The sequence below is a fragment of the Strix aluco genome, chromosome 5 (genome assembly GCF_031877795.1).
Source record: "Strix aluco isolate bStrAlu1 chromosome 5, bStrAlu1.hap1, whole genome shotgun sequence".
Classification (NCBI taxonomy): domain Eukaryota; kingdom Metazoa; phylum Chordata; class Aves; order Strigiformes; family Strigidae; genus Strix; species Strix aluco.
Genome location: NC_133935.1, coordinates 8185817 through 8212727, shown reverse-complemented (window position 1 = coordinate 8212727; position 26911 = coordinate 8185817). Strand labels below are relative to the sequence as shown.

The 26911-nt window shown below is 47.3% G+C and overlaps 1 protein-coding gene across 1 annotated transcript; it reads left to right on the top strand.

Moving 5' to 3' along the window:
- The first annotated feature begins 8855 nt into the window (after positions 1-8855).
- LOC141923982 (solute carrier family 2, facilitated glucose transporter member 3) lies at positions 8856-20035 on the top strand. The gene is made up of 10 exons (XM_074825772.1): positions 8856-9019; positions 12012-12107; positions 13485-13645; positions 13904-14144; positions 14322-14484; positions 15129-15316; positions 15696-15800; positions 16232-16333; positions 16583-16786; positions 17296-20035. Exons 1-10 carry the CDS (start codon positions 9005-9007, stop codon positions 17509-17511), a joined length of 1491 nt encoding a protein of 496 aa, XP_074681873.1. The 5' UTR covers positions 8856-9004; the 3' UTR covers positions 17512-20035.
- The last annotated feature ends 6876 nt before the right edge of the window (positions 20036-26911 follow it).

Genomic DNA, 26911 nt, shown 5'->3' with positions numbered 1-26911 from the left:
ACAAATCTGTGCAGAAGCACTGACCTGAGGCCAAGCACTTTCCCTCCTGGAAAGATGTGAGATGGCTTCCCCTGTGAACACCACCTCAGCCCTACCTGGAGCTGCGGGATGGAGAGCTCATCCCCACTGTCCACTGCCTGTCTGCTCAGGCAGACCACAGCAGGGTTGGAGCCAGCCGTGATGATGGTGTCTGTGCGATACACACCTGTACAATCCACCCCAATCCGTTGAAGGAATGACTCCAAGAGAGAAGCCCCTGTTGGAACAAGTGATGTAGATGCTTTATGAAGCTGTTGCTATCATAGACCAAAAGCCACAGAGCTGTGCTGAGGCTGTTTCCTCCCAGCTGTCCCACAATGCATGTTATCTCTGGGGAACTCAGAGCTGAAGTTTCTCAGTACTGAAAATATTTAAACCATCTCTGCCTCTAAGCCTATTCTTGAAGGAATCCCTGACCTCTCAGCAGCTGGCCTGTTCCATACTGAGAAGCAGGGACACAGTCAGAGCTGTTTCAGAGCAAACAAAATATTTTGTATTACTCTCGTGCTGGAGTAATATGGAGAGGAAGGAGGGAGCCGTGCAGCCAGGTCTCTGACCTCTCCAGTTTCCAAAGCTTTCCCTAGGAGAGGCCTTGGCCAGAGCAACCATGGGCGATTCCCACAGCAACCTCTGCTGGGAGTTGCCACTGGGAAGTACCAAGGTCCTCTCCTTACACTTAAGTGCAAGACAAAGAGTAGCTGTGCAGAACAGCAGTTGTGGCCTACCCTGTGGCAAATGGTGATGTATAATATTAAAAGTGTTGCCCTTCACATCTTGTTGGAAAAGTACAGATTTCTTTTGAGGATTTGGTCGGTAGTGTTAAGTTTCTTAATGCTTTCATCAAAACTCTTATCTCTACTGCTCAAGCTCTCTCTTTTTCCGGGTTTTGAAACCTTACCACTGTAAAGAGCAATATTTTTCGCACAACAAAATACTAAGAAAAAAACCTCCTTCATTACCTACAAAAGTTTCCGTGTAGGATTTTATTTTACTTTTATTTTTGTTAATGTGAATGCTAATGTGAATGTGAAAGTTAATGTTTGGTTTTGGACATACTGTGTTCAGTAGGAATAAACAATAAAAATATAGGCTTTCAGATAGGGAACAAGTGAATACTGGTACACAGAAATGCGTACGTATAAAGAAATGTAGTAGATACATGAATGCAAGCAAGCACAGATATGCAAACACAAGCAAAAATACAGCTATATATTATGTAACATTTGTATGAACAAGTGCATATGTACATACCTTTGTATGTATGAAGTAGCACGTGTGCAAATATCTTTAGATGTTAAATGTATGCTCAAATAAAAGCATGTGCATGCATATATGGACATAAAGTAATACACATGTAGACATTTTAATATTATGAATTCATGCACTGGTAATCTCAGACATGCTAGTATTTGTACAGGCATGCAATAGCACACATTACTTATCTGTTTATGTAGCAGAACATAAAGTTACTCAGATATGAACATTTTATATAGAAATGCAAGCGTAATATGGGCCCCAGAGTATCCTCCACCTGCCCATAGAAGCACCCCTGATCATTTGTGTACACAGCACCCTTGCACAACTAGGCTAGCTGAATGTAACCACGCTAGTTTTCATAAAGATGAGGAGGGCAACAGGCAAGCAGATACACGTGTGTGTAGGAGTGGGAGTGAGCCACGACAGGGTGCAGGAATGATGCTGGGGGAGGACGAAGGGTGTGTGGAGCACCCAGAGGGAGCAATGCAAGAGCCAGATGGGTTTGCATAAGCGGAGTGGCATCACTGGAGGGTGAGGAAGGAGGCTTGGAGGGTGAGGAGGGAGGCTGGGGAAGAGACAGAGAGCATGAATCAGGAAATGTGTGGTCTTCCTCTGGAAAGTGTCTGTATAAAACGAGGAGGCAGATTAGGGGAGACGCCCACCCTGGCTTGCTGGCACTCCATTTCCAAGGGGGAGTGGGGCAGGACTGCCGGGATGGGATGATGAGGCTTGCATGCGGGGATCCCTCCTGCCCCTTTCTGGTGGCTGACCCTGCTGGCAATGTAGAGCGTGACTGGTTGCATAAGGCAGCTCTTCCTAAAGATGGGTTTAATCTCGTCTTTCCTCATCTGCTCTGCCTGGATCTCAGCACGGGAGTGGTGCGTGATGCTTTAGAGCACTCTTCACATAACCCTCTTTCTTGTTCTACAGCAGCAGCTCCTTGTGCTCCTGGCTACTAAGCAGCAAGTGTGGGGTGCTGTGCTTGTGAGGATGAGGGAAGCACTGCCACAGGGCAGATCAGAGCATCTCCTGCTGGGAGAGGAGTGATAAACCCCTGTGCGCTAGACTGGCTTAGCCATTGTTAGCCCACGAGGTGAAACAAGCCCACACAGGGAGAGGGGGAGGCTCAGATCCTGATGCCTGAGTGTTTCCAGCTCAACAGGAGCTATTTTTAGATTACAACAGCAAGGAGAACGGAGATGGGTCAGCCAGGGGCTTTGTTTCTTTCCTGTGAATCCTGCTGCTGTAATCACATGTGATCTCAGTGAGCCATCTTCACAGCCTCTGTTCCCCCCCACCCCCCAGGCTACAACCCTTCATGCCATTGCTGGAAAATATAGTGTGATTCGGGCCAGGTACCTGGGAGCAGAACGTGGCGCGATGAGAAATGCCTCCAGAAGTGGTGTTTGTGAATCCGGAGCTCCGCTTGTGCCTAGTTGTGTGTCTGCCAGCGTGTTTCTGTGTCTGAGCTGCTGTGTCAACATACATGTGTATTTGCTGGGGAGTGTGTATGTATAGTGGGTGGTTTTGACTGCATGCTGTATGTGTATGTGCTGGCTGTGTGCGTAGTGCTCTCTTACTAATGCTGGGGTGTGAGAAGTATGCCTAAGTGGGGACAGGAGATAAGGTAGCCTCCGCTGCTGAAATGCCTCCACCCCACGCCATGGTGTGCAGGCCCAAACTGGCTCCATGTGCCAGCAGGCAGCATGCCCTAGCACCTATTGCACTGGTGCTGGATTGACCAGGCTAGGCTTAAAATGCTGCTGTGAGGAAGCCTATGCTTTCTGATCGGTATCTGTGTGACTGAAACACTGCAGCTGGTTAAGCAGCTAGAGAACATTGTCTAGCTGAATTCGTCAAACTTCCCATCATCCTTTCATCGGGCTGGCGTGGTGCCCCGCACGTACCAGAGAGGATTCTTTTTATGTCTTCCAGAAAAAAATTGTTTCCGCTCCTTAAGAAGTAACATTTTTCCACCTGAATGTAGTATTTTCTTGAGAAATATGAAGTGAAGATCAGTTTTGTGAAGATTCATCAAAAACAACCTACTCATATATGTGCTGTTCGGCCTTTGGGAAAAGGAGAGAAGGGTCATCTGAGGTCTCAGCTGAATGGAAACCCTAATTCTCTCTATCCCATACCTTCTGTTCCTCTGCAGGCCTCTTCATGAACCGATTCCCAGCCCAACCACTCTCCTGAACTGGGTGTATTTTCCTATTGCTATGCTGCTGCTCAGGACTTTCCTAGGAAATTCTCTTTGTAATTCTAATCCTCGGTACAATTTTTTTAATTTCCTTATGATGATGGTTTTTAAGTGAACTTCATTAGGTTGTTTTCTTACGTTGCCCTTCAAATTCAGTTTCTTGCTTAGGGTGGAGGAAACCATGGTGAGATGCAGTGGCTCATATATTAAAAAAACCCTCACCACAGATATTTTGGCCAAAGCCTCTCACTCCTCCCCTGCAGCCTCCAGCTAGCTCACCCCTGAGCTCCCCCACAGCTCTGCTGCTGCCCCCACCACCCCAGCTGCTGCAGCATCCCACTCCAGGACGGGGAGGTGGGCTTTGGGGCAATTTCGGATGTAGTTGACCTGTTGCCAGTACATTCCAGAGAAAAGGAGGCAGAAACTGAGAGAGACTGTAAGAAGAGCAGTTGCTTATGGAAACAATATATTTACAGCATTCTCTGTGAGTCACATGCACATACTTCATTATTACTATTCTTAGATGTGGACCAATGTTAGAATAAAACAAGATAAATAGATAGCACAAGAAAAAGGCAAATGCACAGATCTATAGCTCCTCTCTTTGCTAGAAAGCCTGGTTGCCCAGGCAATATCAATCAGAAAAAAAGTAGGCTTGTGGCCTAGATGCTGGGCAGGAGTCTTTTACCAATCAGAGCAAAAGAGGAAAAGGCCTGAAGTGTTATAGGAAGTAGGACTAGGAAACCATAGACGACTTTCTGGGGGATGTCACGTCTCTCGCGTAGCACTGAGGTACAGGAAACAGAATTTTCAATATGATGCTACTGCTCGTGGTTTACTCGCCGGTGTGTTGGTTTCTACAGAACTATTTACTTTCTTTACAAAGCTTACTTCCCCTTTGCAAACGATTGCTAAAGTATTAAAAACTTTTGACTACAGTGATTTGATTAATCAACTAGGTTAATTAGGAAAGTTTTCAGAGACATTAGCTCCAGCCTACATTTCACCATGGTAGAGAGGGCAGAAGTTAAAGGAGACTTTGGTTTAATGCCATGATCTCTCCAGTGCTGTGTCTGTGCTCTCCTGGTTGAGAAATTCTGCAATTTCCTCCTGTACCTCTCTCTGTCTGTGTCCATCTTTTTCATGTACTCACCTGTTCTCTTTTCCTCTGGTACTTTGCTGCTGCTTTTTCCTTCCTTTTCTCTTTTATTCCTCTGCCCTGCCTTTCTAATCTGTTTTAGTGCTTTCTTTCTTCACCTCGTTATGCCTTTTCCTTTCTTTTTGTTTTTGCCTTCTGTCTCTCCATTGGCTCTCTTCTCACTCTCTTAACATCCTGTTGTCTACAGGCCAGCCTACTCCCCACCCATCCTCTTGTTTCTCTTTTTCCCCACTCCTTCTCAGCTTCTCTCAACAATAAGAGTTGCTCATGGCTTGTGGGGGAAGCATCTGGCCCATGCTGGCTCTCATTGTCTCTCCTTTGTTCTGAATGCTCTTTTGTTGTAAACACAACAAACAGAAAAGCACAAAATCATCTCTCAGGGCAAACACTGCATAATAATCCTCCTTGTCCCTGCTCTCCTCTTATCTCTGAAGAATTTGTTCTCCAGGCAAAATAATAAGAAGCACGAGAAAGGATTCACTAAACTTGGAGGGGAGAGTCTGGAAAGAGCTTCATCATATGGGGCAGTACTGCTGAACTGAAAGTTAGGCAGATATGACCAAGCAGCTAGTGTAAGGTGAAATACAGCTTGCCAGGAGCTTGGATAGCAGAGTGATGACCCTGTTGACCAGTCTCTGTTCCCATTAGGTTGTGGAGGCATGGACAAGATAAAAAATTATTTTTTTTTGTTAACACACAATTTCCTGTGCTGTCTCCACATCTGTCCCTTGAGCCAAGACCTTGTGTATATGAAATGAGTTTGCCAGAGAACTGTACCTGTTGGAGCTCCACTGATGTTCTCAAAAAGCCACAGCAAGGTGCTTCTGTGGGGTCACTTGCCAGCTCCAGTCTCTGAGATAAATTAAGAACAGGCTTGCTCATTGTTTGGGCTCTTGCTTAATGCTAAATAGACATTCTCTGACTAAAACAGCTTTCCTCAGACAATGTGAGTTCCCTGGAAATGAAACGTTAGTTGGCATCACTAGTTTGGACATACTCAAAGCTAAAAAGAAAAAAGATTGTTAAGCAGGAGATGATCTTTTCCCAATCCCCATACCTCCATGGTTAGGATACTGGTTTTTAATGTGGGGCAGCCAGCATCAAGTTCTACCTGTGGCCGGTTCTGCCTGGCCCTTCCCTTAGAAATCTTGTGTCTGGCTGGCCACTGGCAACCTGCAGTGGGCCTCCATGCTAGTGCAGTTAATGCACATTGCATAATACACGTCTGTTATATTCACAAACAGACTAGGTGGATGGTTTTACTTGGTGCAGTATCAAATTGCTCTGCTAATAAGGTACTTCCCCCAACAGCTGATCTTCAGAAGAATTATCTGTGATATGGGGAGTAGGTGTGTGTCCTAGGACAGAAACAAACCTGATATTTAGGAGGAACAGGCTGTGATGCAAACTTCAAATCTAAATATTTGAGCATCAGCAGATGAATTCAGACTGGGGCAAAACTCACTGAAATGGGAGGGTGGGGTATTTTTCCCACATTCCATAGGGAAATTTGGGTTTTGGTGATGCATTTTGAGCTTGTGTCTCTTTCTTTCTGCTGTTTACTCCATCAGCTCCGTAGATAAAGAAGTGCCACCCACTGTGTTCTGCATCATGTGTTAGAGATTTAATTTTCAGCTAAACTCTTATTGCTTCTAAATTGGACTGATAGTTAACGTATGTATTTAATCTACTGTTGAAGTTTCGATTGTGCCGCACTTGCAGTGCGGGTCGAGAATAAACAAGGAATGAGGCCATTTCAGAAGAATGCTTTGCGCGGTCTGAAGATTGCCTCTGAAATTTGGATATGCTTAAGAGCCTCCCCAAATATGGCAAGTTCCCACACTAACCAGTAAATGAGTATTTCCAGAGCTAATGCCAGAGACAGCTGGGTGATCAGATTCAAGGTGGAGTTTGCTATGCTTGCAAACAAATGGAAAGTAAGCTAGGAAAAAGAAAAATGTGAGCCAAGATAAGTCAAACACAAAGTGTTAGGGAGTTAGGGCAGGATCTGGCAGCCTGATAGAAGGAGCAAGGCTGCCACAGCTTCTTGCTCCCAGGTGCAACCAGTAGCAAGGCTGAGCATGTATTTCCTGTAGGCATATGCATAAAAACACACATACACACCACATATGTACACATATGTACACATGGCTGCCACACAGATCTACACAGAGCATGTACACAAACAGCACCAATGGCCTCATCCTGTTCCCCTCCCAGACTGAGCAGGATGGAGGTCCAATAGCAGGAAATATATCTCTCTATATACACGTGTGGATCCTTCCAGGAGCTGGGCTCAGACACGCGGCTTGCTCCCAGATCCCAGTCTCCCCAGTTGCTGGCACCTGGGCATATGAGACCCCAAGGCTGCAGCCCGACTCCTGTGGCCGGTGCAGACCCCATCACTCACAGACATACACAAGTGCGTGCACGTGCACAGCTGGCCAGGGCTCACCCTGGTCCCTCCAGTAGCCAACAGCCATGGCCTCACCCTTAGAGACACAGACACCAGTGGGTCTCACCCCTGGTGAGAGACCCCCAGACCCCACAGTCTCTCTGGCTGCTGGCTGGGACTGTCCCTGTCGCTGGGATGGGCAGCTGCTCCCTTACAGGCGCTCCCTGGCTCTGAGACCACTTCACCTGCTTGCCAGCTGGTCCAGCTGGATCTTTAGTAGCACTCCCACCCTCACCTGCACGCCCACACTGGCTGCACCACGGGCACATGGGGCCCTGTGACCTGGCACTCAGACTCCCATACACACCACATCACCCCACCCCAATAGAGAGTACCTCACCCAGGAAAAGAGTTAGAAATAGAATTTAATAACGAGATAGGGCAAACTGTGCTAATCAAGTGCAGGGCAAGGCTGAACACGTGCGCTAGCCAGCCAACAGTTTACGTGCAACTGGTTTTCCCCTCATCCCTCCCTTTCCCCTCTTTGATTCCTCCCCTAAACATCCCATAGTAAGTCCTGTGCAATCCCAAAATGCTTTTCCCCGGCATCCTGTGTAGTGTCCGGTGCCCCTGTGGGCAGCACCCCCCCTCTCAAAGGTGCCCCCACCCTTGGCTCCTCGTGATGGGTTTTCACACTTGGACAATAGGGCTGATGGCTTTTCTGGGCCAGCTCTGGGAGGGGCGGGCCCAGGCGGGGGGTCCCTTCCTCTGAGTCTTTAATTTGGGTTGCCACCTGGCATTGTGCCCCTGTGCTCCTCTGGGCGTGTGAAAATGGGGCCTTTGATGTGCTGATGGCTCCTGTGATGGGCCAGGGTGTTATTTGGGGTCCTCCTCCTGCCATTGTCTCTCTGTGCTCCTTTGTGAGAGTGCGGACGAGCTTTTATCACGTAGCCTAAAAAAGGGGACTCTGCAGGCTGCCCCTGCCCTTTTACACAACTCTTTTTCTGCTGGGAATAATATTTTAACAACATAGAAATACGCATGAAGGGAGTGAGGGAAAGTGTCACCCCACTGACCACACCAAATCAACAGAAGTTAAAATATGATCGTTCTAGTTCTCCAGAATCTGGTGATAAAAGTGATGGTTGGTCATTTTCCTAAAAACGGCGTAAAAAACGGCTCCTCCCCCCCCCCCCCGCCCCCCCCCGCTCTTGCCCTCAGCCCCAGCTCTCAGCTATTGCCGTTTTCTGGACTCAAAAAAAGCTTGGCAGATTCTGCATTCGGTGGAGACTTTATTTGACAGGGTTTTGCCTGAGCTTCACTCCTCCCCTGAAGTTCGGCAGCTGTTTGACCTGAAGGACGGACAATTTGTGCCCGTCACTGCCGGCCTTGCCGTTTTAACCACAGATTGCCAACCGCTTTACGTCGCGCTGCTCCTCTCACACAAACCACCGCTCATCTAACCGTTAGCTAACATCTGGCCTCGAAAACGGGGCAAAACTTCTCCTACGGGCTTGGGGCTTTTCTGTCGGGAGCTGGGCCGGGGCTGCCCTTGCCCGGGCCCTGCCCGCCGCGGCCCGGCGCACCATGGCGGCCCGGCGGCCCGGCACGCACGCTGGCGGAAGGCCGGTGCTGATGTCACTCCTAAGTCAGAAATCGGTGTGAGCTCAGAGGACTGGTGGTTTTCTGGTTTGGTTTTTTTTTTTTTTTTTTGTAATTACGGGATGCGGGGGAGCTCCTCCCCGGCCCCTCCCCTCACAGAGGCCATAAAAGCGCGGGCAGCGGCGCGAGGGGGTGTGGGTTCGCGTGGGGCTTGTGCGGTCGGGGCGCGTGGGCGGGGCCGCCGCCTCCTCGCGGGTTCCGTTAGGTGGGGGCGCGGCAGCCGTTGGCCGGGAGCCGTTCACCGGGAGCCGTTGGCCGCCGGTCAGTCGTGTGCCGCTCACCGACCAGGATGGATGACAAAAAGGTACGGAGAGACCGCGGATTTATTCCTTATCCCCCACCATGCTCCCCCGGCAGCGCCGCGGCCGGTGCGAGGTGGTTACCGGCCGGCGGCCGCCGCTCGGGTCCCCGCGGGGGGGGGGAATGTCGCGACTGGCGGGTGGTCGGGGTTTATCGCCGCCTCGTCGTCGGTCGGAGGGAAGATGGATGAGGTGGGGGTGCCCGCAGGCCGCCGCCGCCGTCCGTTAGTGGGAAAAGCCCCGTCTGCGGCGGGGGGGGGACACACGGGGGCAGCGCGGTGTTTGGGAGCGGTTGTGGCGGATCGCAGGATTGATTTGTTTTCGTGCGTGTGGCCTGATGATCCGCATGATGCTATTGGTATTTTTATTGATCGCGAGGCTTATTTTGCTGGTAGGGCAGCACTCGTTTGTCCCGGGGTTCGTGGTGCTAAAAGGGGGATTACTCCTAAATGATTTTTCTTTTCTTTTTGTTGTATGGCTTATAATAAAGCTATTTTAAAATTTCAAGAAGAAGGCAAAGCCCCTTGCTCCTTCGGAGAGCGGGGCCCGAGCGTTTGTCGGCATCATAATTCATCCGCAGCTACGAGCGAGGCGTGCGGCGGTGGCGTGAGCTAATGACTGCGTGTGTGGGGAGTGCATCGAGGGAGAGGAGCGGGCAGGCGTGAGGGGAGAGGCAGCAAGTCCCCACCGAACCCGCGGCAGGATGCCGGGGGATTACGGTTACACGGGAACAGCAGAATCGGGGAAGCCCGGGACCCTCCCCGCCATGTTGATGGGAGATGGGGTAGTGGGAGATGAGGCAGAGGAGGAAAGCATCTGGTCAAGGTCGGTCGGAGGAGGGCTGGGAGGCCGCCTTAGCTGGGTTGAACGAGTCGTACGGCTCTGAGGTTCCAGTCGGTGAAGGAGAGAAGCATCTCCCGGCTGATGAACGCTGCTGATGCCTGTGGTTGGAGGGAGGGGTAGTGATTTGAATTCCTTGCTGGTGTATAGACCTCAGCCTTGAGCCTTTGGATAGGGTGGGTGTAGCTGTACTATTTCTGAGCTCCCTGGTGGCCTTTTGGGAAGTGAGGCCCTTCCAGCAGTAACAAGTGATCCATACATTAGATCACGGTCTGGCTCGCTGGAGGGGATGGGTCAGGCCATGTGATGTCTAGGTGGTAGGAGATGAATAGCTGGCAACAGCCAGGAGGAGGGAGTATGAAAGAGGGTAGAAGAACTAAGCTCGTTATAGCTTATGTATGTAGCATGTCGGTAAGGGGTTACCCACCATGCAGGTACTCTAGGGTCCCTGTGCACCCAGAAGAAATAGGCCAGCTGTGACCACTGCAAGCCATGACAAAGCAGAGGCCTGGGGGGAGAGATGCTCTTGTGTTGAGTCACCGTGTTGAAAATGTGGAGAACTGGGTTTTGTCCCCAGCTTTGCTATACCTGCTAACTAGGGATGACCTGGCCTGGAGTCCTGTAAGTGCTCAGATGTCTTAATGCCATTTCACAGGTATCCAGGTGCTTTGAAAGAGATGTGTCCTTGTGGTTCTGTGATAAATTTTGTTGCGACAAAGATCAGGGGGAGCGGTCACAGTGGCAGGGAGAAGGCCTAGACCGCTTAGGGTGTGTTCAGGTGTGAATGCTACCTTGGGAATCATCTGCCCCCTGCAAGAAAAGGACCTTGTCCCCTTTGTCTCCATCACTAACCTCATCAGGAAGAGCGCTCAGCCTGAGACACTTAAATGATGTAGGTGGGGGAAACCACGCTTGAGAGTAATTTCCCCAGTTTCTGTTTACTGGGGCCTGACTGATAGCGCTGTGAGGATTGTGCAGGACAGAAGCACCTACATACTTGGCTTGAAAGATTGGTAAAGGTGTCATGAGCACTGACAGAAGGCTATTGGCAAAAATTTTGGGCAGCCTTGGGAGTCACTTCTCCTGGAGCTGAGCTGAAAAGTGAGAGGCTGGAAGAGCTGTGACAGTAGGCCCCACAGAGTACTTTTCTCTCCTCTGCCAGCCTTAGGACAATAATTGGAAAGCCTTGGAAAAGGGACTGTTAATATTTTTGGAAAATCTTTCAGTCCCGCCTGAGACAGAAACATGATCTTTCCAAATTGTGCCAACTCAAGCACTGGCAGTCTAACTGCCAACTCCTGAGTCACCTGCTCCCCCACGCCTCCCTAACACAGAGCTGGCTTAAATGCCACAAGCTTTAAAAACAAAGAAAATGTCAGATGCTTTTCACTGCCACTTAAATTTCTCAGTCTGTGGAACTTCTGAGGTTGGCCCTTCAAGCTTCCTCTGTGCTTCTGAGGGCTCAGCAGTTTGTTATTTTATTGTAATAGAGATTCACATATACTCAAATTCCAGGGACTATGCTTCATTTAAAATACCAAGTATTGCCACAGCTTCAAGAAAAATAAACGGGAAGGTTGGCAGCACTGCTGCCGCCTCTGTGAGGTAGGCAGCCCTGCCAGGTGCCCTGGGGCAGGGTTGGAAAGCTCTAGCCTGGGAAAAGTGGGCCTGTTGCTGAAGAGTACATGTTTTAACTGTTAGGAGTGACTGCCAGTATAGCAGAGCTGAGACTCAATTTATGGGAACTTGTCAGTTGGCTCGGGGAAGAATTAGACCCTTGTTTCATGACATGCCAGAGATCAGCAAAAGCTTTTCTGTAAAGCAGATCAACCCAAAATAACAGCCACTAATGCAGCCAGTGTATTCATCACTAATGAGCTGAGAATATTTGATGATGAAGGTCAGGAGATAATAAAGGGGAGGTCTTGGTAGACCCTCCTAATCACAGAACTTTTCCTGTTCTGCAACTACATTTCCCTTTCCAGGGTCTCTGTTACTGGTACCCACCCTTGCTGGATAAAAGCCCATCCCCTGTCCTTGGCGCACTTGCACATGGCGCCTATGAGCTTCAGTTGCTGTTTATGCCAAAGAGAAACTTGTGTAGAAAGCATGACTAAAAAGTTAACTAAATAGTTGGTTTTTTCTCTTTTTCCACAGAAAATCACAGCACCCCTTATCTATGCTGTTTCCATTGCTGCCATTGGATCTCTTCAGTTTGGGTACAACACTGGTGTCATCAATGCTCCTGAGAAGGTGAGAGAGAGAATGAGTTGGGGAGATGGTATGAGTGAGAGGCTAATGGGAAAATGAAGGTGTAGAAAGGAGAGGACCTGTCTCACAAGCAGCTAATAATTTGGTTCTGGTTTATGAAGTCAAGAAGATGTTGAAACCCCCTTTCGACTACAACAATGAACAGGAAGGGCAAAGTTTTGGGGAGGGGAGAGAGCAAGCAAAGAGGTTAATTCTCTTAATTAGGAGTGCAGGGGGGACAGGAGGGCTACATCTGCCATGTCCTGATAGGTCTATATTTGGTGTGTGGAGGAATGTGACCCACTTCAGTTTTGAGTCAGAATAAACCAGCCATAGCAGAAGGAATGTAGAAAGCAGCGTACAGAAAACAGTTGAGGGTTGATAGGTATTACAGTTGCTCAAGTTTAGTTTATCTCAGGGACCATCTCAGTTTCTTTATTTTATTTGTTTATTCATTCCTTATGTTAAGTGTAGATTGAGTGCTTGTAAAAGGGTTGTGATTGGGGTGTTCTGATCAAATCATCTCATGACTGTCGCCTAAGAAAGAAGAGATGAACGTGAGAAATGTGGTGTTGTTTTTTTTTTTTTTTCTTCTTCTAACTATAAGATGGTTCCTCTCTCTCAGGAACTGAGTCACCAATACCACATCCACCCTGTCTCCGGGAATAGATGTCACATTGCTGGTGGTGGGAGGCGGGGTGGGGGGGTGTGTGGTTCTCCCTAGCTAATGTCCTGCTGCCATCTGCTGGGGCAGACACTGAGGCCATGTCCCCCTCAGCCCTTGCAGAATTGTCCTCATTATCAAAGAGGATGCCTTGGAAATCAGCAATACAGCCCTGTCACATCCCCATGGGGCAGCAAAGGATTGTTTTACATAATGCAGTTTTTCAGGCTTACCTCAGTGAAACTTTCTGTGTCTCTTAAACCGTTTCCATCTCAGAAAGTCTGTCCCTGCTACCAGAGCTCTGGTATTGCCACAAATGTTCCCTTGCATTCTCTGGTCATGTTTTATTGCGCGCTCTCTCTCACTCTCAACTGTCTCACACCCCCTCCCAAGCACCACCAGTGACTCACATCATCCAGAAACATTCAGAAGATAAGCCTGTTTTCCTTAATAAGCACTGTCCCACCCCCCAACATTCGGTGATCTACCCCTTATCATCCTGCTACCCGTCTACTGAACTTCTCGAAAGTTCCTCTTTCTGCACCCTCATCTTCCCCTTGTGTGACTTGTTGCTGCTTACTGAATTTTTAGGGTCTATCCTTGCTTCTTGACTCTATGAAAACAGAAGGCAGACCTCAGAAGTAATCTCCCCTCTTCCCAGTGCAGAATGCCTCCTGCTGGATTGTAACTCTGTCCCCACCTGGTTTCTCTTGCAGATCATCAAGAGGTTCTTCAACAAAACCCTGTCAGAACGGACTGGGGAGGCTGTCTCCCCAGAGCTCCTCACCTCTCTCTGGTCCCTTTCTGTAGCCATCTTCTCAGTGGGAGGGATGATCGGCTCCTTCTCAGTCAGCTTGTTTGTCAACAGATTTGGCAGGTAAGTTGGGAAGAGGGATCCAAGCCATTAGGAAATTTTCCCTTTCTACAGTGGATGATGGGAGGAAGAGGGCACAGGTGAGAGGAGGGGAGGAGGAGGAAGCAAAAAGAAAGAAAGGTTTGTAGGCTAAGGCAGGAGCTGAACGGAATTCCTCTGTCCCCCTGAGGTGGGGGGTCATGGGTAGGTTTATCCTTCTCCCAATGATTTTCCCACTGTATTGCCAGTTTAAGCTCAGTCTTGACATCTTTATCCTGGCAGGAGGAACTCCATGCTACTGGTGAACATCTTGGCCTTTGCTGGTGGCACTCTCATGGGCTTCTCTAAGATGGCAAAGGCAGTAGAGATGCTGATTATCGGCCGCTTCATTATTGGTCTTTTCTGCGGTCTCTGCACTGGTTTTGTGCCCATGTACATCAGTGAGGTCTCGCCCACCAGCGTCCGTGGAGCCTTTGGCACCCTCAACCAGCTGGGCATTGTTGTGGGCATCCTGGTGGCCCAGGTAAGCTTGACACAACCCGATCCTGCCCTCGGGGCGAGAAGGGAGGGCTGGGGGAGGGTGAGCTAGTCTGCACTTTCCATCAGGTGTGGTATGTCATCCTGTCATACCCACTGGTGTGGGGTGTTGGAGTATTTAAATCACTCATTTCTAAATCACTCTATTTCTTTCTATTTCTAGATCTTTGGCCTAGAGGGAATCATGGGGACTGAAACACTTTGGCCACTGCTTTTGGGCTTCACAGTCCTCCCAGCAATCTTGCAGTGCGTGGCTCTTCTTTTCTGCCCTGAGAGCCCCCGTTTCCTATTGATCAACAAGATGGAGGAAGAGAAAGCACAAGCAGGTAAGAACTTATCTCTGAAAGGGCAGGGCTGTATTCTGGCTCACAGCTTGTACTGAACTTGAGTGGGAGGTCAGGACTGACTCTGGAGCCTGTGGGTGGATCAGGGTGTGACTCCCGGAGGGCACCAGGCCTACCCTCCCATCCTTAGATTGCACCAGTGCCAGGAACTGTGAGAAACCTGGCATCCTAACAGAGACTCCAGGTGGGATTAAGATGTGAGAAGTGGCACCTGGCCTGGTGGGATGTAGCAGGGCCAGCTGCTGTAGCTCTTTCGGCTCCTCCTGGAAGGCAGGAAATAAGCTGACATTTAACAAGGAGCTTGGAGGGTGTTTCCCTCTCCTATTGCAGAGAGCTGGAGACAGCTCTGACAAGCATGTGAATAGGATTAGGGATGAAATGTAAGTTTGGAGCTCAAGCAACAGGAGCAGAACCTGGGCTTGTTCGCAGCACCCCAACCTCTGGGTTGAAAAGATGAGCAAGGTTGCATGTGGAGGCTCTCTTTCCCATGTAGCAGACCTGAACACCAACTGGCAGATGGTCCAGTCTTCCCAGTGTGCCTCTCTGAAATATCAGGGCCAGGGTGGGGGGAGCCTACTGGCTGTGGGTATATTATACCTGGCATTTTTTTGGATTCCTCCCTCCAGTTCTCCAGAAACTTCGTGGTACACAAGATGTGTCTCAAGACATCCTGGAGATGAAAGAAGAGAGTGCTAAAATGTCCCAGGAAAAGAAAGCAACTGTGCCAGAGCTCTTCCGTTCTCCAAACTACCGTCAAGCCATTATCATTGCCATCATGCTGCAGCTTTCCCAACAGCTCTCGGGCATCAATGCTGTGAGTTATCTTCCTGTCCCAACTGCTGGGCCTCCCTTATCTCTGGTTACACTTGCACTTGCCACTAACGTTGAGAACTGTGCTTCCAAAAAACCTCTTTGTGCCTTGTCTGGCCATTGCTGTTTTGTGATACCGCAGAGATTGCTAAAATGGAAGGTGGAGATTATATTGGCTTTCACTTCCCCCACCCTCCCACCCCACCGTGGCAAGGCACTGCAGCCTTGCACCAAGTGAATGAACCTTGACTGGAAGGACGCTGTTTTATACTGTTGAGTGCTTCTTAAAACCTCTCCGTTGGGCCTGCAAGCCATTAGGCAGAGAATGAGGGACATGCTCTCAAACACGGAAATCATGATGGTGTCTAATTTTTGTTTCCCAGGTATTCTATTATTCTACGGGGATTTTTGAAAGAGCTGGTATCACACAGCCTGTGTATGCCACTATTGGAGCTGGCGTGGTAAACACCGTCTTCACTGTTGTGTCGGTAAGTGGAATGGGGCCTTACGGTGAGAAGTAACTTGTCTGTCTGGGCTTTTTTGAGAGGTTTGACTGAAGACAAGTAGCCAGGCTGTAGCGCAGCATCGAGAGAGGGAATGTCCGATGAAAGCAAAGAATGCATTAATAAAAGCATTATGGGAGGAGAGGAGGGGAGAAAGGGTTATTGTAATCCTTTCAGAAGAAAGGGAGAGTGACAAGGAGTGCATGGGGGAAAATAATGATGAGAAGGCAGTAGCAAGAACCAGAGAGGAAAACTTGTGCCAAGGATGGAGCAGCCTGGTGACCTGCACTGAGATCACCACTGGCACTGAGGACTACAGGCAGATAGGAGGTGCAGGGCACACCGAGCAAGGGAGTCTCTTCTGCGCTTGCTACCAAAGTCACTGATTTTTTTTTTCTTCTCCTTCCATTTTCCAGCTGTTCCTGGTGGAGCGTGCCGGACGCAGGACCCTCCATTTAGTTGGTTTGGGTGGCATGGCTGTGTGTGCTGTTCTTATGACAGTTGCTTTAGCTCTGAAGGTGAGCAATTAGTGTTCTTGTCGAGGCTGACCCCAGCAGGGAACCTATAATACTATGCATGTGCCTTGCCCTGCAGTTCTGCCCTGCAGGCAGTTACAGCTGGGGCTAGAGCTGAGTGCAGCTTCCAAACTGTGGAAACTGCCACAGTGTTCACAGTGCAGCTGAGAAAGTTGTGACACTGGAGATGGTATTTGTGCTGTGCCATGTTTGCCTCAAATTGCAGCTGATCATGTTTTGTTTTCCTTGCAGGATGTTGTGGAGTGGATCAAATACATCAGCATTGTTGCCACTTTTGGCTTTGTGGCGCTTTTTGAGATTGGCCCTGGCCCTATTCCGTGGTTCATTGTGGCAGAACTCTTCAGCCAGGGCCCACGGCCGGCAGCCATGGCAGTGGCTGGCTGTTCCAATTGGACCTCAAATTTCTTGGTTGGAATGCTCTTCCCGTATGCAGAGGTAAGGACCCAGTTTGCAAAGTACTGTGGGAGTGCTTCAGCATTGAAATGGGTGTCTCCATCTTGGAGACTTCAAAACATGACTGTATGACCCTTCACAAACTGATCTGTCCTTGAAGTTGTCCCTGCTTTGAGCAGAGGGCTGGTCAGTCTTCCAGAGGTCCCTGATCCTGTGTTCTGATTGTTACTGAAGGTTAAGAGTGTTGTGGCTCAGCTTATATTCTGGTGTCTGAAGTGCTTGTAGCTCACAGATAGTTGGAAGAGCCATCTTAAATAGCACATCAAGGCTTTCCATTTAAAAGCCACAATTTTGGTCACCTCCAGGAATATTAAAGCATTTCAGAAGCCTACAGCAACCTGATTTTATCTTAAAATGCTGTGTTGAGAAAGTCAGTAAGGGCATTGTTGGAGAAAGGTGTTAGGATTTTGACCTGTCAACTGCAAATGACCTTGCATTTAGGTTTATGAGCTTGTCAAACTAAAACCTCCTGCTCTTTTTCCTCCCTGCAGAAACTGTGTGGCTCCTATGTCTTCCTCATATTCCTTGTTTTCCTGGTCATCTTCTTTGTCTTCACGTTCTTCAAAGTGCCAGAGACCAAGGGCAGGACTTTTGAAGACATCTCCAGGGGCTTTGAAGGACGAGCGGAAGCCAGCCCCACATCACCTGTAGAGAAGAACCCCATGGTGGAGCTGAACAGCATACAACCTGACAAAGAAGTTGCCTAAGATTCGTGACACACCCCTTCTTCGACTCTTAAATGCTTAAAGAGTCATTAAAGGAATGAGCAAAGAAAACCATGAGAACTGGGACATTTTTTTCCCCCTTCAATTGCTGCTATTTTCTTCTTTGCACCCACATAACCATTCTGCCAGGCTTACCAGTGTTAAGCAAATCTGATATGGGTGATCCCATTTTCAAATACTGGAAGGCACCTGGCACTTGCAAAAATAGTCTCTTCTTCCCTGTCACAAACATCAGGAGAACAGAGAAGAGCTGGCAATATTTTTGCTTTTCTCACCTATAATTGCTGTTTGGGGTTAACATACTTATGCACGCAACGACCATTACACATTTGAATCTAATTACTATTTTTGTAGTGAGTTGAAGTGACCCACTAAACAAGTCCCCGGCCCTTTGAGTCGAGTCTGTGTGCGTGTGTGCAGTGTTACACTGGAATTTAACGAGCCTACCAAAAAGCCATCTCCTTGCTTTTTCCCATCCAGTGTACACTTTTTTCAGCCTCAGGAAAAAGGGGACCAAGTTACATGCATATTTTTTCCTGCTCTTTTATTTTTTGTATAGACAGACTGAAAGCATAATTTTACTTGAGTTTATTTATTTGTATGTCACTTTGTAAATATTTATTTTTTTAATGGTGTACAAAAATGTACAGATAATGAAATTGAAGTTGTTTAAGAGAAATAGCTATTCTAACAAAAGATGCTGTAGACTTGAGGTGCAATAAGACTGTAAAGGAGAAATGTGGTACTAAGCAGGAGATTGGGCATTTTGGACGGTATGTACAACAGAGCCAATTATGCACATCACCTTTAAGTTATTTGTACCCTCTGGAAAGAAATTCAGAGAATTGTGTACTAGTGAGAAGTATGTTTGTCCACCAAAATCTCTGTTATTTGGGGATTTTTTGGGTGGCAATTTTAAGTATTGTTCCCAAGTGTTGATTGGAAGGTGGTATTGCAGCAAATGGGTGTTGTTGGTTTGTATTTTCAGTCATGGTTAAGTATTGTATGGGATGATTGAGTGTGGTGATGGCAAACCAGAAGGTAACTTCCTGCCTTCTCTTCATTTTACTTTTTGGCTTCTCTGAGGTATTCTAGTAGGTCAGAAAGTCTGAAATTTGCAATTGTTACTTAAGGGTGTGCGAGGATATAAATTATTTTCCAAAGCTGTATTTTCTTAGAAATTGCTCTTATAAATATTAAACAGAGGCATGTAGCATGACCCCTCTGGACACAGGCATGGTTTGTTATGGCATGTGTAAGTTCATAAAGGTGTAGAGATGCTGGAGTAGAGACCAGAGCTACTGGAACTTGCTGGCTTAGCAGTGTGAAAGGTCTGTAGTGCTCAGTCCACTGGTTGGTTGGAGGCCAGATGTCTTTGCCCTGTGTGTCCTCTCTGGAAGATCTGCATGACGTTGTGATGCTCACCAGTGTGCAGCATGCTGTGTAGATGTGTACAGCTCTGTAATAGTGCCTCTGTTAAAAAGGATATGGCAGACAGCAATTGTACATCAGTAAATATCAGTCTCCCTGCTTGTCAATTGAGAGTATGTATGCGCCTACCCTTGCTGCCAAGCTAGTGCAGTTCAGTTCAGGAAGGCAAAAAAGTAGCACATATGGTATCCTTGCAATTAAGGGGGGGTGGGGACTTTGCTTCACTGACCCTGTTGAGAGACTCCAGGCCTGTGTTTGTCCAGACCCGCATAAACTGTCTAAAGGTAGCATAGAGGTAGGTCCAGTTTAAAATCCCTGTTAAGATCATCTGTGGTTTTGGACTCAATCAAACTTGAGTCTACCTGTAAACTCATGCTGGAGTTCATCGCTGGAGAGCCTAGAGGAGAGGCAGGCCCTCAGCTTCCAAGGTGGGTAAAAAGAAAGCCTCAGAAAGGTCGGAATGACAGCAAATTTGTCATAGTGTGGATAGCTCAAGCTTTCTTGACAACATACTGCTTCAGAGCAGGTCAGAAGTTCTCATAGATGTATATTCTGGGGGCATGTATCTGGTACTTAGAGTAACTAGAGTGATGACATTTCTACCTTCCCTAACGAGAAACAGTTGCAAAGATTAGTAAAATCTGCTGCTGTGAAATACTTCCTGTGACTTCACTTGAAATACTCCGGCTTTGCACAATGCAGTCCTACTACATCCAGTTTTCCCTAGCTCTCTATCAGGCTTCCATGCCAAATATGTATTCTTCCAACTTTAATATTTTGGCTCAGTTACAGAGATTCCTGTGCCTGCCCTTTGACCCTCCGGCACTTGCAGACATTATATTTCTCTATGGGCACCTATATGTTAGGAAATTCCCCCTACAGCTGTGCATAAGAGCATTCCATACTTTGCATCAGAGATGTGTGTTGGCTTGGACCGAAATGTGTAGGTCTTTCTCACATGGTATCTCTTTGTTATTTTCTTTTTCTGTAACAGCATTGTGAATATTTCGGATGGGTTTTATATGCTTATTAATGTGGTTGTTTCCCGTTTTTAAAATAAAAACTATAGAACCAAGTATCTATTTTGGATTTTACCTTTATCCTGTAGGTCTTCTAAGTTTCTTACTCCTTTATCACATCCTGGAATGTCCTCAACTTCTGTGCTGCAACCTTTCTGACTAGCCCAGCACCCTAGATATACTGTTTTATTACAGTGGAAATTACTATTTCTCTCAGCCTCCATGAATATTACCTTAATAAATTCCCTTACTACTATTCCTTAGCAGTTTTTAAACTAAAAATGTGCTTCTCTGGCTCTTGTTTGCCCAAATCCTTTTGTAGTATTTCTCAGTAACAGAAGGGAAGCAGCTGGAGGTTAGGAGTTCTGCCCAGGGCTAAAATGCCTGAGACTTCTGCCCCTGCCTCCTTCTGAGCATGGTCCTCAACTTCTCTGCCACAGGGGTGAAGAGGGAGCCCTTCCCCCTGTAAATGATGCTTTGCTCCCTCTGTCTAGCAGGTGACCTTACTGCCCTCCCTGGAAATCTTGCCTGTGTCCTCTCAGTACTAGCTGCCTGAAAGGAGCAGGTTGGTGAAGAAGAAACCCCACTGCCTGGAGAGAGGTCAGTGCCTGTGAGCTGCTCCCTTACCCAGGGGCTGTGGGCTGCTCTCACCCACCCGTGGATCTCCTGCCTAGGGAGTGCTGAGCACCCACCTATTGCCATGAGACAACAAGCTCTTGTTCCAGTGCACTCTCTTCCTTCCCTGTCCTACAGCCATCTTACAAGCCCAAGGAGTCTGTGTTTCACAGGCAGAAACTATGAGAACAGTTCATCAAAAAGTAAGGAGATAAAATATCCTTCAGAGGAAGAGGATGGATGGAAGTGAGAGGAAGGAAAAGATGACAGAACCCAAAGTACCCTAGAGGAAGACTCGGGTGGATACACCTCCAGAGTCAGCAGACTGCACAAAGCAACCAGGAAACAGTAGGGTATAATGTAAAGTCTGAAAAAGCTCAGCTTAACAGAGCCCATACAGAAACCTTTCGAAAACCTGACGTTACTGACCGCTATGTGTTTCTAGCTCCTAGCTCATGCCTGTATCTTTCAGGGTTTGCTATGCAACAGCCTCAGAGCTGGGGCCTGCTCTGGGCTAAGCTGTGCATGATTGTTTTTCAGCTCTGTGGCTGAGCTGAAAAAAAAAAAACCACCCAAACCAAACCACCCATCCAAACTTACAAGCATATATATCTACGTCAAACTTAACTCTAACATCTCCCTTTTCTTCTCAGAAGGGGAAAGAGAGAGCAAAATCACTCAGGGCCAAAACACATGATTCGCTGAGCCCTAAATTAATGCTTTATGTCATTTTTGTGATAAGCTTTTGGTTGGGGAATGAGTCTTTGTTTTAGATGTGGTTATTTTATTTCTGAAAGTTGTAAGGAAGCTTCAAAACAAAAAGCTGTTTGCAATTACATGATTTGAATGCTTGAAGATGGGTTGTTGAAACAGTTCACATTAAAGTGAGTGTGTAGGGAGTTCTCACAGCCACCACAATCCCCCCCAAAATGTCATTCAACTCTGACAGGAGTGGCGGAGTTAACTTGGACAGGTGTGTCTTTGAGACTATCCACAGAACTTTGTTCTGGGTTGTTGGGTGCAAGTGCCACTGCAGAAACCTTCAAATCATTGCATAGGCCTCTGAAAATCAAGCTAGTCCCCAGAGCCGCGTGTGAGATCAAGGTTTAGCTGCAGCAGGCTTTTTTCCTGCTAATATCCCCACGTTACCTCTTGGGTGTACTCAGAGCTGGTGAAGTATCACCTCTGATAGGAAGCAGAATACTCCAAGTCTCTGCACCCCACTCCCTAACTGGACCTGCAGTGGAAGGGAGGAAGGAAGGAAGCAACGAAAGAAGAATGTGATAATGTAATCAGAGAATAAGTCTTGGAGGAAACCTCCTCCCTTTGTCACTTCCCTTCTCTTTGCCCAACAGCCCACATTACAAAACCTGTGAGATTCTCAGATGCCACACTGTTGGCAGAGATGGAGTTCATGCCAGGTCAGGACCGTTCTGAATTCTCTCTGTTCCAGTGCATTCCCCATCTGAGCAGCGGTTGGTAGAGGTGTTACGACTAGGAAAATCCCAAATGACATGGAAAGTTTTGACATGTCTGTGGAACCAGAAGGCCCTAAGATGTGTATGAGTAACTGGATCACTGGAGAATCCTTCTAGGAGAGGAACCACTGCTGAGTGGACAAGAGGAGATCCCCAAGGGTCACAAGTGACATCAGCCACATCAAAGGTTTCAGTGCCATTTTACAGGCTGAAGCATGATAAAGAGTGTCACAGCATCACTGCCAAGATTTGTTGATTTTTTCATGTGTTATTTCTGATGAACATGTTTGTGTACCAGACAAGAAAAGCGGTTAATTTCTGTGAGAAGAAACGTGAAAAAACATTTTATTGAAGGTAGATTTTTCTGCTGCATGCCCTGTGCACAAATCTTTGTATCTGATTTTGTGCTCTTTTAAAGTTCCAGGCATCTCAGTAGCTGGGGAGACCATGGGGATGCTTCTCCTTTGGGAAGAGCCCAAACAGTGCTGCAGTCTTACCTCCCAGCAGAGCTGCTAAGCCCTTCTTTGAGGGCTACTCAAAAAAAGGACATTTGCTGGTTTGGTGGGGGACTGTGTCATCATCTGTTTCATTTGAGAGGAAGGAAGGTGTGGACACTCTGCTAATGCCATTGTGGTGGGGCCACCATGGAGCAGCAGCAGGAGGTGACTCACTACAACCTTTTCTCCTGCTCTACACATAATGAGAAAGGTCCTGCCAGCAGGTAGATCAAACACATACTGAGTTGCACAGAATATTTACACCTCTCTGGTTTTTTTCAGGCTTTCTGCAGACCAGACTAAGGACACAGTTGCAAGGTTTTCTTCACTTTGAGAAGGACTCTCTGAAGATGTGTGAGATGCTTACTGGAAAACCTTGGGTTTTCAAGTAAGCTCTGGTGGCTCTGGTCTGTCATGTTTACACTTTAACCTGGCTCTGTCTTTACAATGTGAGTTACCAGGCAAGAGACAGTTGTCTTCATAGTATGCTGCTGGGAAGAGACAGCACTGAGGGAAATAAGGCTTCTTAGACGAGGAAAGAAAACTGTTTTGTTTCCTAATATATATATATTGATAAGACAATTTAATTGGTGCTCCTTAAAAGTATGCAGTATCTAGTGGAGGCAGGCTGTGTAACTTTTAAAACAATTCACTTGCTGTGCTAATCCTTGTTTCTATGCTATACTCCACTAAAATACACAGTGTTTACAAGAACTGTCTTTTCCTTCTCCGTAAGACACAGCTTCAGCATGCCTGATAGACACATGACTGACCTGGAAAGTCTGTTTACTGCTTGCATTGCACAACCATTTTCTGCTTTGCAAATGGTCACATGGGTTTGTGTGAGGCAGTCACATTGGCACACCAGTCACTGTGGCATGAAGTGTGGGACCGTTGCAGATCATGTACTGAACAAGGTCATCCATGCAATGATCAACCTCATCAAACATCACCCAATCTTTCACCTCTGCTCTGGTCTCTGTTTCATCCTGTTTTATTCTTTTCTCCATCATGAACAAATTTGCCTTCCGTCAACAAATTTGCTTCTCCATCATGAACAAACTCAGATGTTTATTTCTTCCTTTATATTCTTGTCGCCAACTGCTATTGTCACCCAGACTGCACATTATCTTGTTTTAAACTTATATTCATACATTAAATACTTTAGGATCTGGACTATTTTTGTTTCCCTTTGCTTTGCTTATTTCTTTGAAAGTGTTCTCTCTGACACGGATCAAAGCTCTCAGTGACATGTCTTAACCTCATAGCTCTGCTTTGAGTCTAGCCTATGACACAAGTCTATGACCTAAAGAGTCCACAAGGTTTAGGACAGAGTCACCAGAATACTCTTCCACTGAGGAAGGCATAGGGATACGCAACCAGGAGAAGATGAAAGCTGGGAGCAGTGGTGAAGGTGTGGAGGAATATGGATGCAGCAGTGTGAGGTTTACAATGCATGGAAGAGCCCGTAGGAGGCCGAACAGAGAAGGGAAATGGTGAAGATTATGAATATGTACTGAAGCAATCAGTAAAAAGAGAACGGTGGGTTGCTGACCTCCGAGGAAAGGAGGAAGCGGATGCAAACTAAACATCCCTGAGATCTGGAAGGAAGGTGAGGCATTCATAAGTGTGAGAAGGTGGAAGAGGGCCTGCAAGAGAGGAGTATGAACTTTGACAGAAGCAGGTGAGAGAGTGAGGAAGAGAAAGACAGAAGGCCATGTGCAGTAGAAAGGCAACAGCCACAGCACCAAAGTACAGGCCCTTGAGCTGCATGCAAAATAACATGAAGCCTCATAGGATTCTGGTAGCTTATGACTCACTTTGCTAATGTCAGCAAAGCCCGGTTCGGACAGATACCACCACTGCACTGAAACCTGCAGTGGCTCATCCAGCTCAGAGAAACTGCCAGCGCAGAAGCGTTGGAAGAAATGCTCTCCAGCTTCCTTATTTCATGCCACAAACAAAACTTTTTGTGAGTGATGGAGCAGCATCACACTGCCTTTACTGTCTGACTTCTTTCTCATGCTAATGCAAGAATAATACTCACACTAATCATGTGTAGCTCACAGGTAATTGTGTATGTTGTAATGCTTTGGACACATGCAGAAAAACATTAAAAGCATTGTATTAGTGGAAGGCTTCAGTATTTCCAAACACATCGTCTAGGGCAACTTCGCTGCGTGAGCAAATATGATTTCTTTTTCCAAGTGTAATTGAAACAAAAAACCCACAACAACAAAAAAAAATGAAAAAAAAAAAGAAAAAAGAAAAAATAAGTAGAAGTAAAGAGAGAGATACATTTTTCCTTGGTTATGGGAAGTCTACCTCCTGACTGACTGACTGGCTGTGTGTGTGAGCACAGAGCAGCCAAAGCACAGATGCTAGGGCTGGTTAGAAATAAAGCTCCAGCAAAGATTTAGTGCACAGTGGTAGCTCATGAAAAGATAGTTTTGGTTTTTTTCCTTGGCTGGGACTTAATCTTTTGTTAACTAAACTGAGCTGAGAGAGCATGTTTTCTCCTGCTGACGGAAGGGTCCGGAAGAGTTAGTAACACTTCAAAAGTAGAGACTGAGAAAATATAGATCTGTGGGAAGCCTTGAAGGAGTGAACTGTGCTGAGAGGAGTGGGAGGGAGGGAAAGGTGGAATTCATGCCTGAAAATGCTGATAGCTCTTGGGATCCAGAAGCAGTCACTGCAACCTCAGCTGGGGCAGGAGAGCAGGCAGGACACACCTCAGTTTCCTGGAAGCCCTCGTTGGACTGGAGGCCAAAAGGGACACAAGAATGGTCACACCCAAATGCACCCACTTTGCACTGGATGTGTGGATGCCGGGTGTATTTGCTTGTGCAGCGCCCCGACACGAAGGAGATGCAGAGGCATAGTATGGCATGTGGTTTGACATCCTCTCAATGTTGCCTGGCATGGGAGGGCAAGGTGATGAAAGAGGGGCACAAAGGAAGGGGGTTGTACTGTCCCACGTGCCAGTACAAAGGGCTGCAGGAGGTGCTGGGTGACTGTGAAGATCTGGGAGCCAAAGCTGCTCCCAGGCTCTCAGAACTGGGTGCTCCCAGGCAGGTTTTGGAGCACAGCCATGAAAACCATGTTTGAAGTGGCTTTGCACCAACACTGCAAAACCCAGCTAAGACTCATATTAGAGGCCAGTTCTTCTGAGATAAAAAAATATCTGATGTGTGGTTTGTGGGTGTGAACACTTTGGTTGCACACATACAGTGTGCTTGATTACTTGATCAAGGCAGGGCATTAAAAGTGCAGGTCAATGGAGTTGAGATAGAAGATGTTTCTGTGTTTAAACCAGACTTCCTCTCTCCCAGTTTTTGAAATAGCATCATCTGAAATGATGTTCCCCTGTCTGCCCCCTTGGTTCACATTGAAACCTTGACAGATGGGTATGAAACCCTCAGAATGGTTTTTATCTCTTTTCTTACAGAACTCCGGAGACTGAGAGGTGCCGATGTTCTCTTGGAGGAGGTAAATGCAACAACAGAAGAATCAACCACACTGAAAGACATAAAGACAAGCTGTATGTAGCCCGTTACCATCCCTCTCAGCCTTAGTGCCAACACTGCACTGTTAGGGTTCAATGCTGTAGGTGGCTGTGGTGTGACCAGTTGTTCATGGGCAGAGAGGGAGCAGTGTCTCAGGGGGTGAGGAGGGACTGGACATGAGTTCTTATCAGCTAGGTCTGTGCTGATCGTGGAGGAAAATGGCGTCTCTGAAAGTGAAGCTTAAGAGGGTCATGTGGTGCGTTTTTATGGGTAAATTGTGGGGAGGTATTGACACTGGAGAAGACTTTCTCATCACCGTGCTCTGTCTCCTTCTCCTGATTTGTCTTTTAAAATTAAGTGTTCTTCCAAAATAGTCCTGCTACCTGGGGTTTTCCATTCTACCTTGATCACCCTAGAACTGGGAACCATAAGCTTCCTCCTCTCCATATTTCCTGTCTGTGCCTTTAATGCCAGCTCCTCATTCTCAGTGGACTGAACATAGAGCTGCTTTGCTGTAAGGAGACAAGAATGTCTTATTCTCTGAAGCACCCTGTCACATGGGTCAAAAAATGGACCAGTAGCTACTATGGGGTCCCACCTCCAACCATTCCAGATCCATACCAACCTGCAGATATTGGCATGCTGCACTTTGCCCTTGGCACAGTGTCCGACCCACCTCTTCTAGTATTGCCCTAGCCTATTTCACACCCCAGTACACAGAAAAATGATAGTCAACCTGCGTGGCCTGCTATCTTAGTTCCTGCCTTCAACATCGAAACATCCTGCTGGCTGTCCCACCATGGCCATCACTGTACCAGAACAGGTTAGTGGCCCAG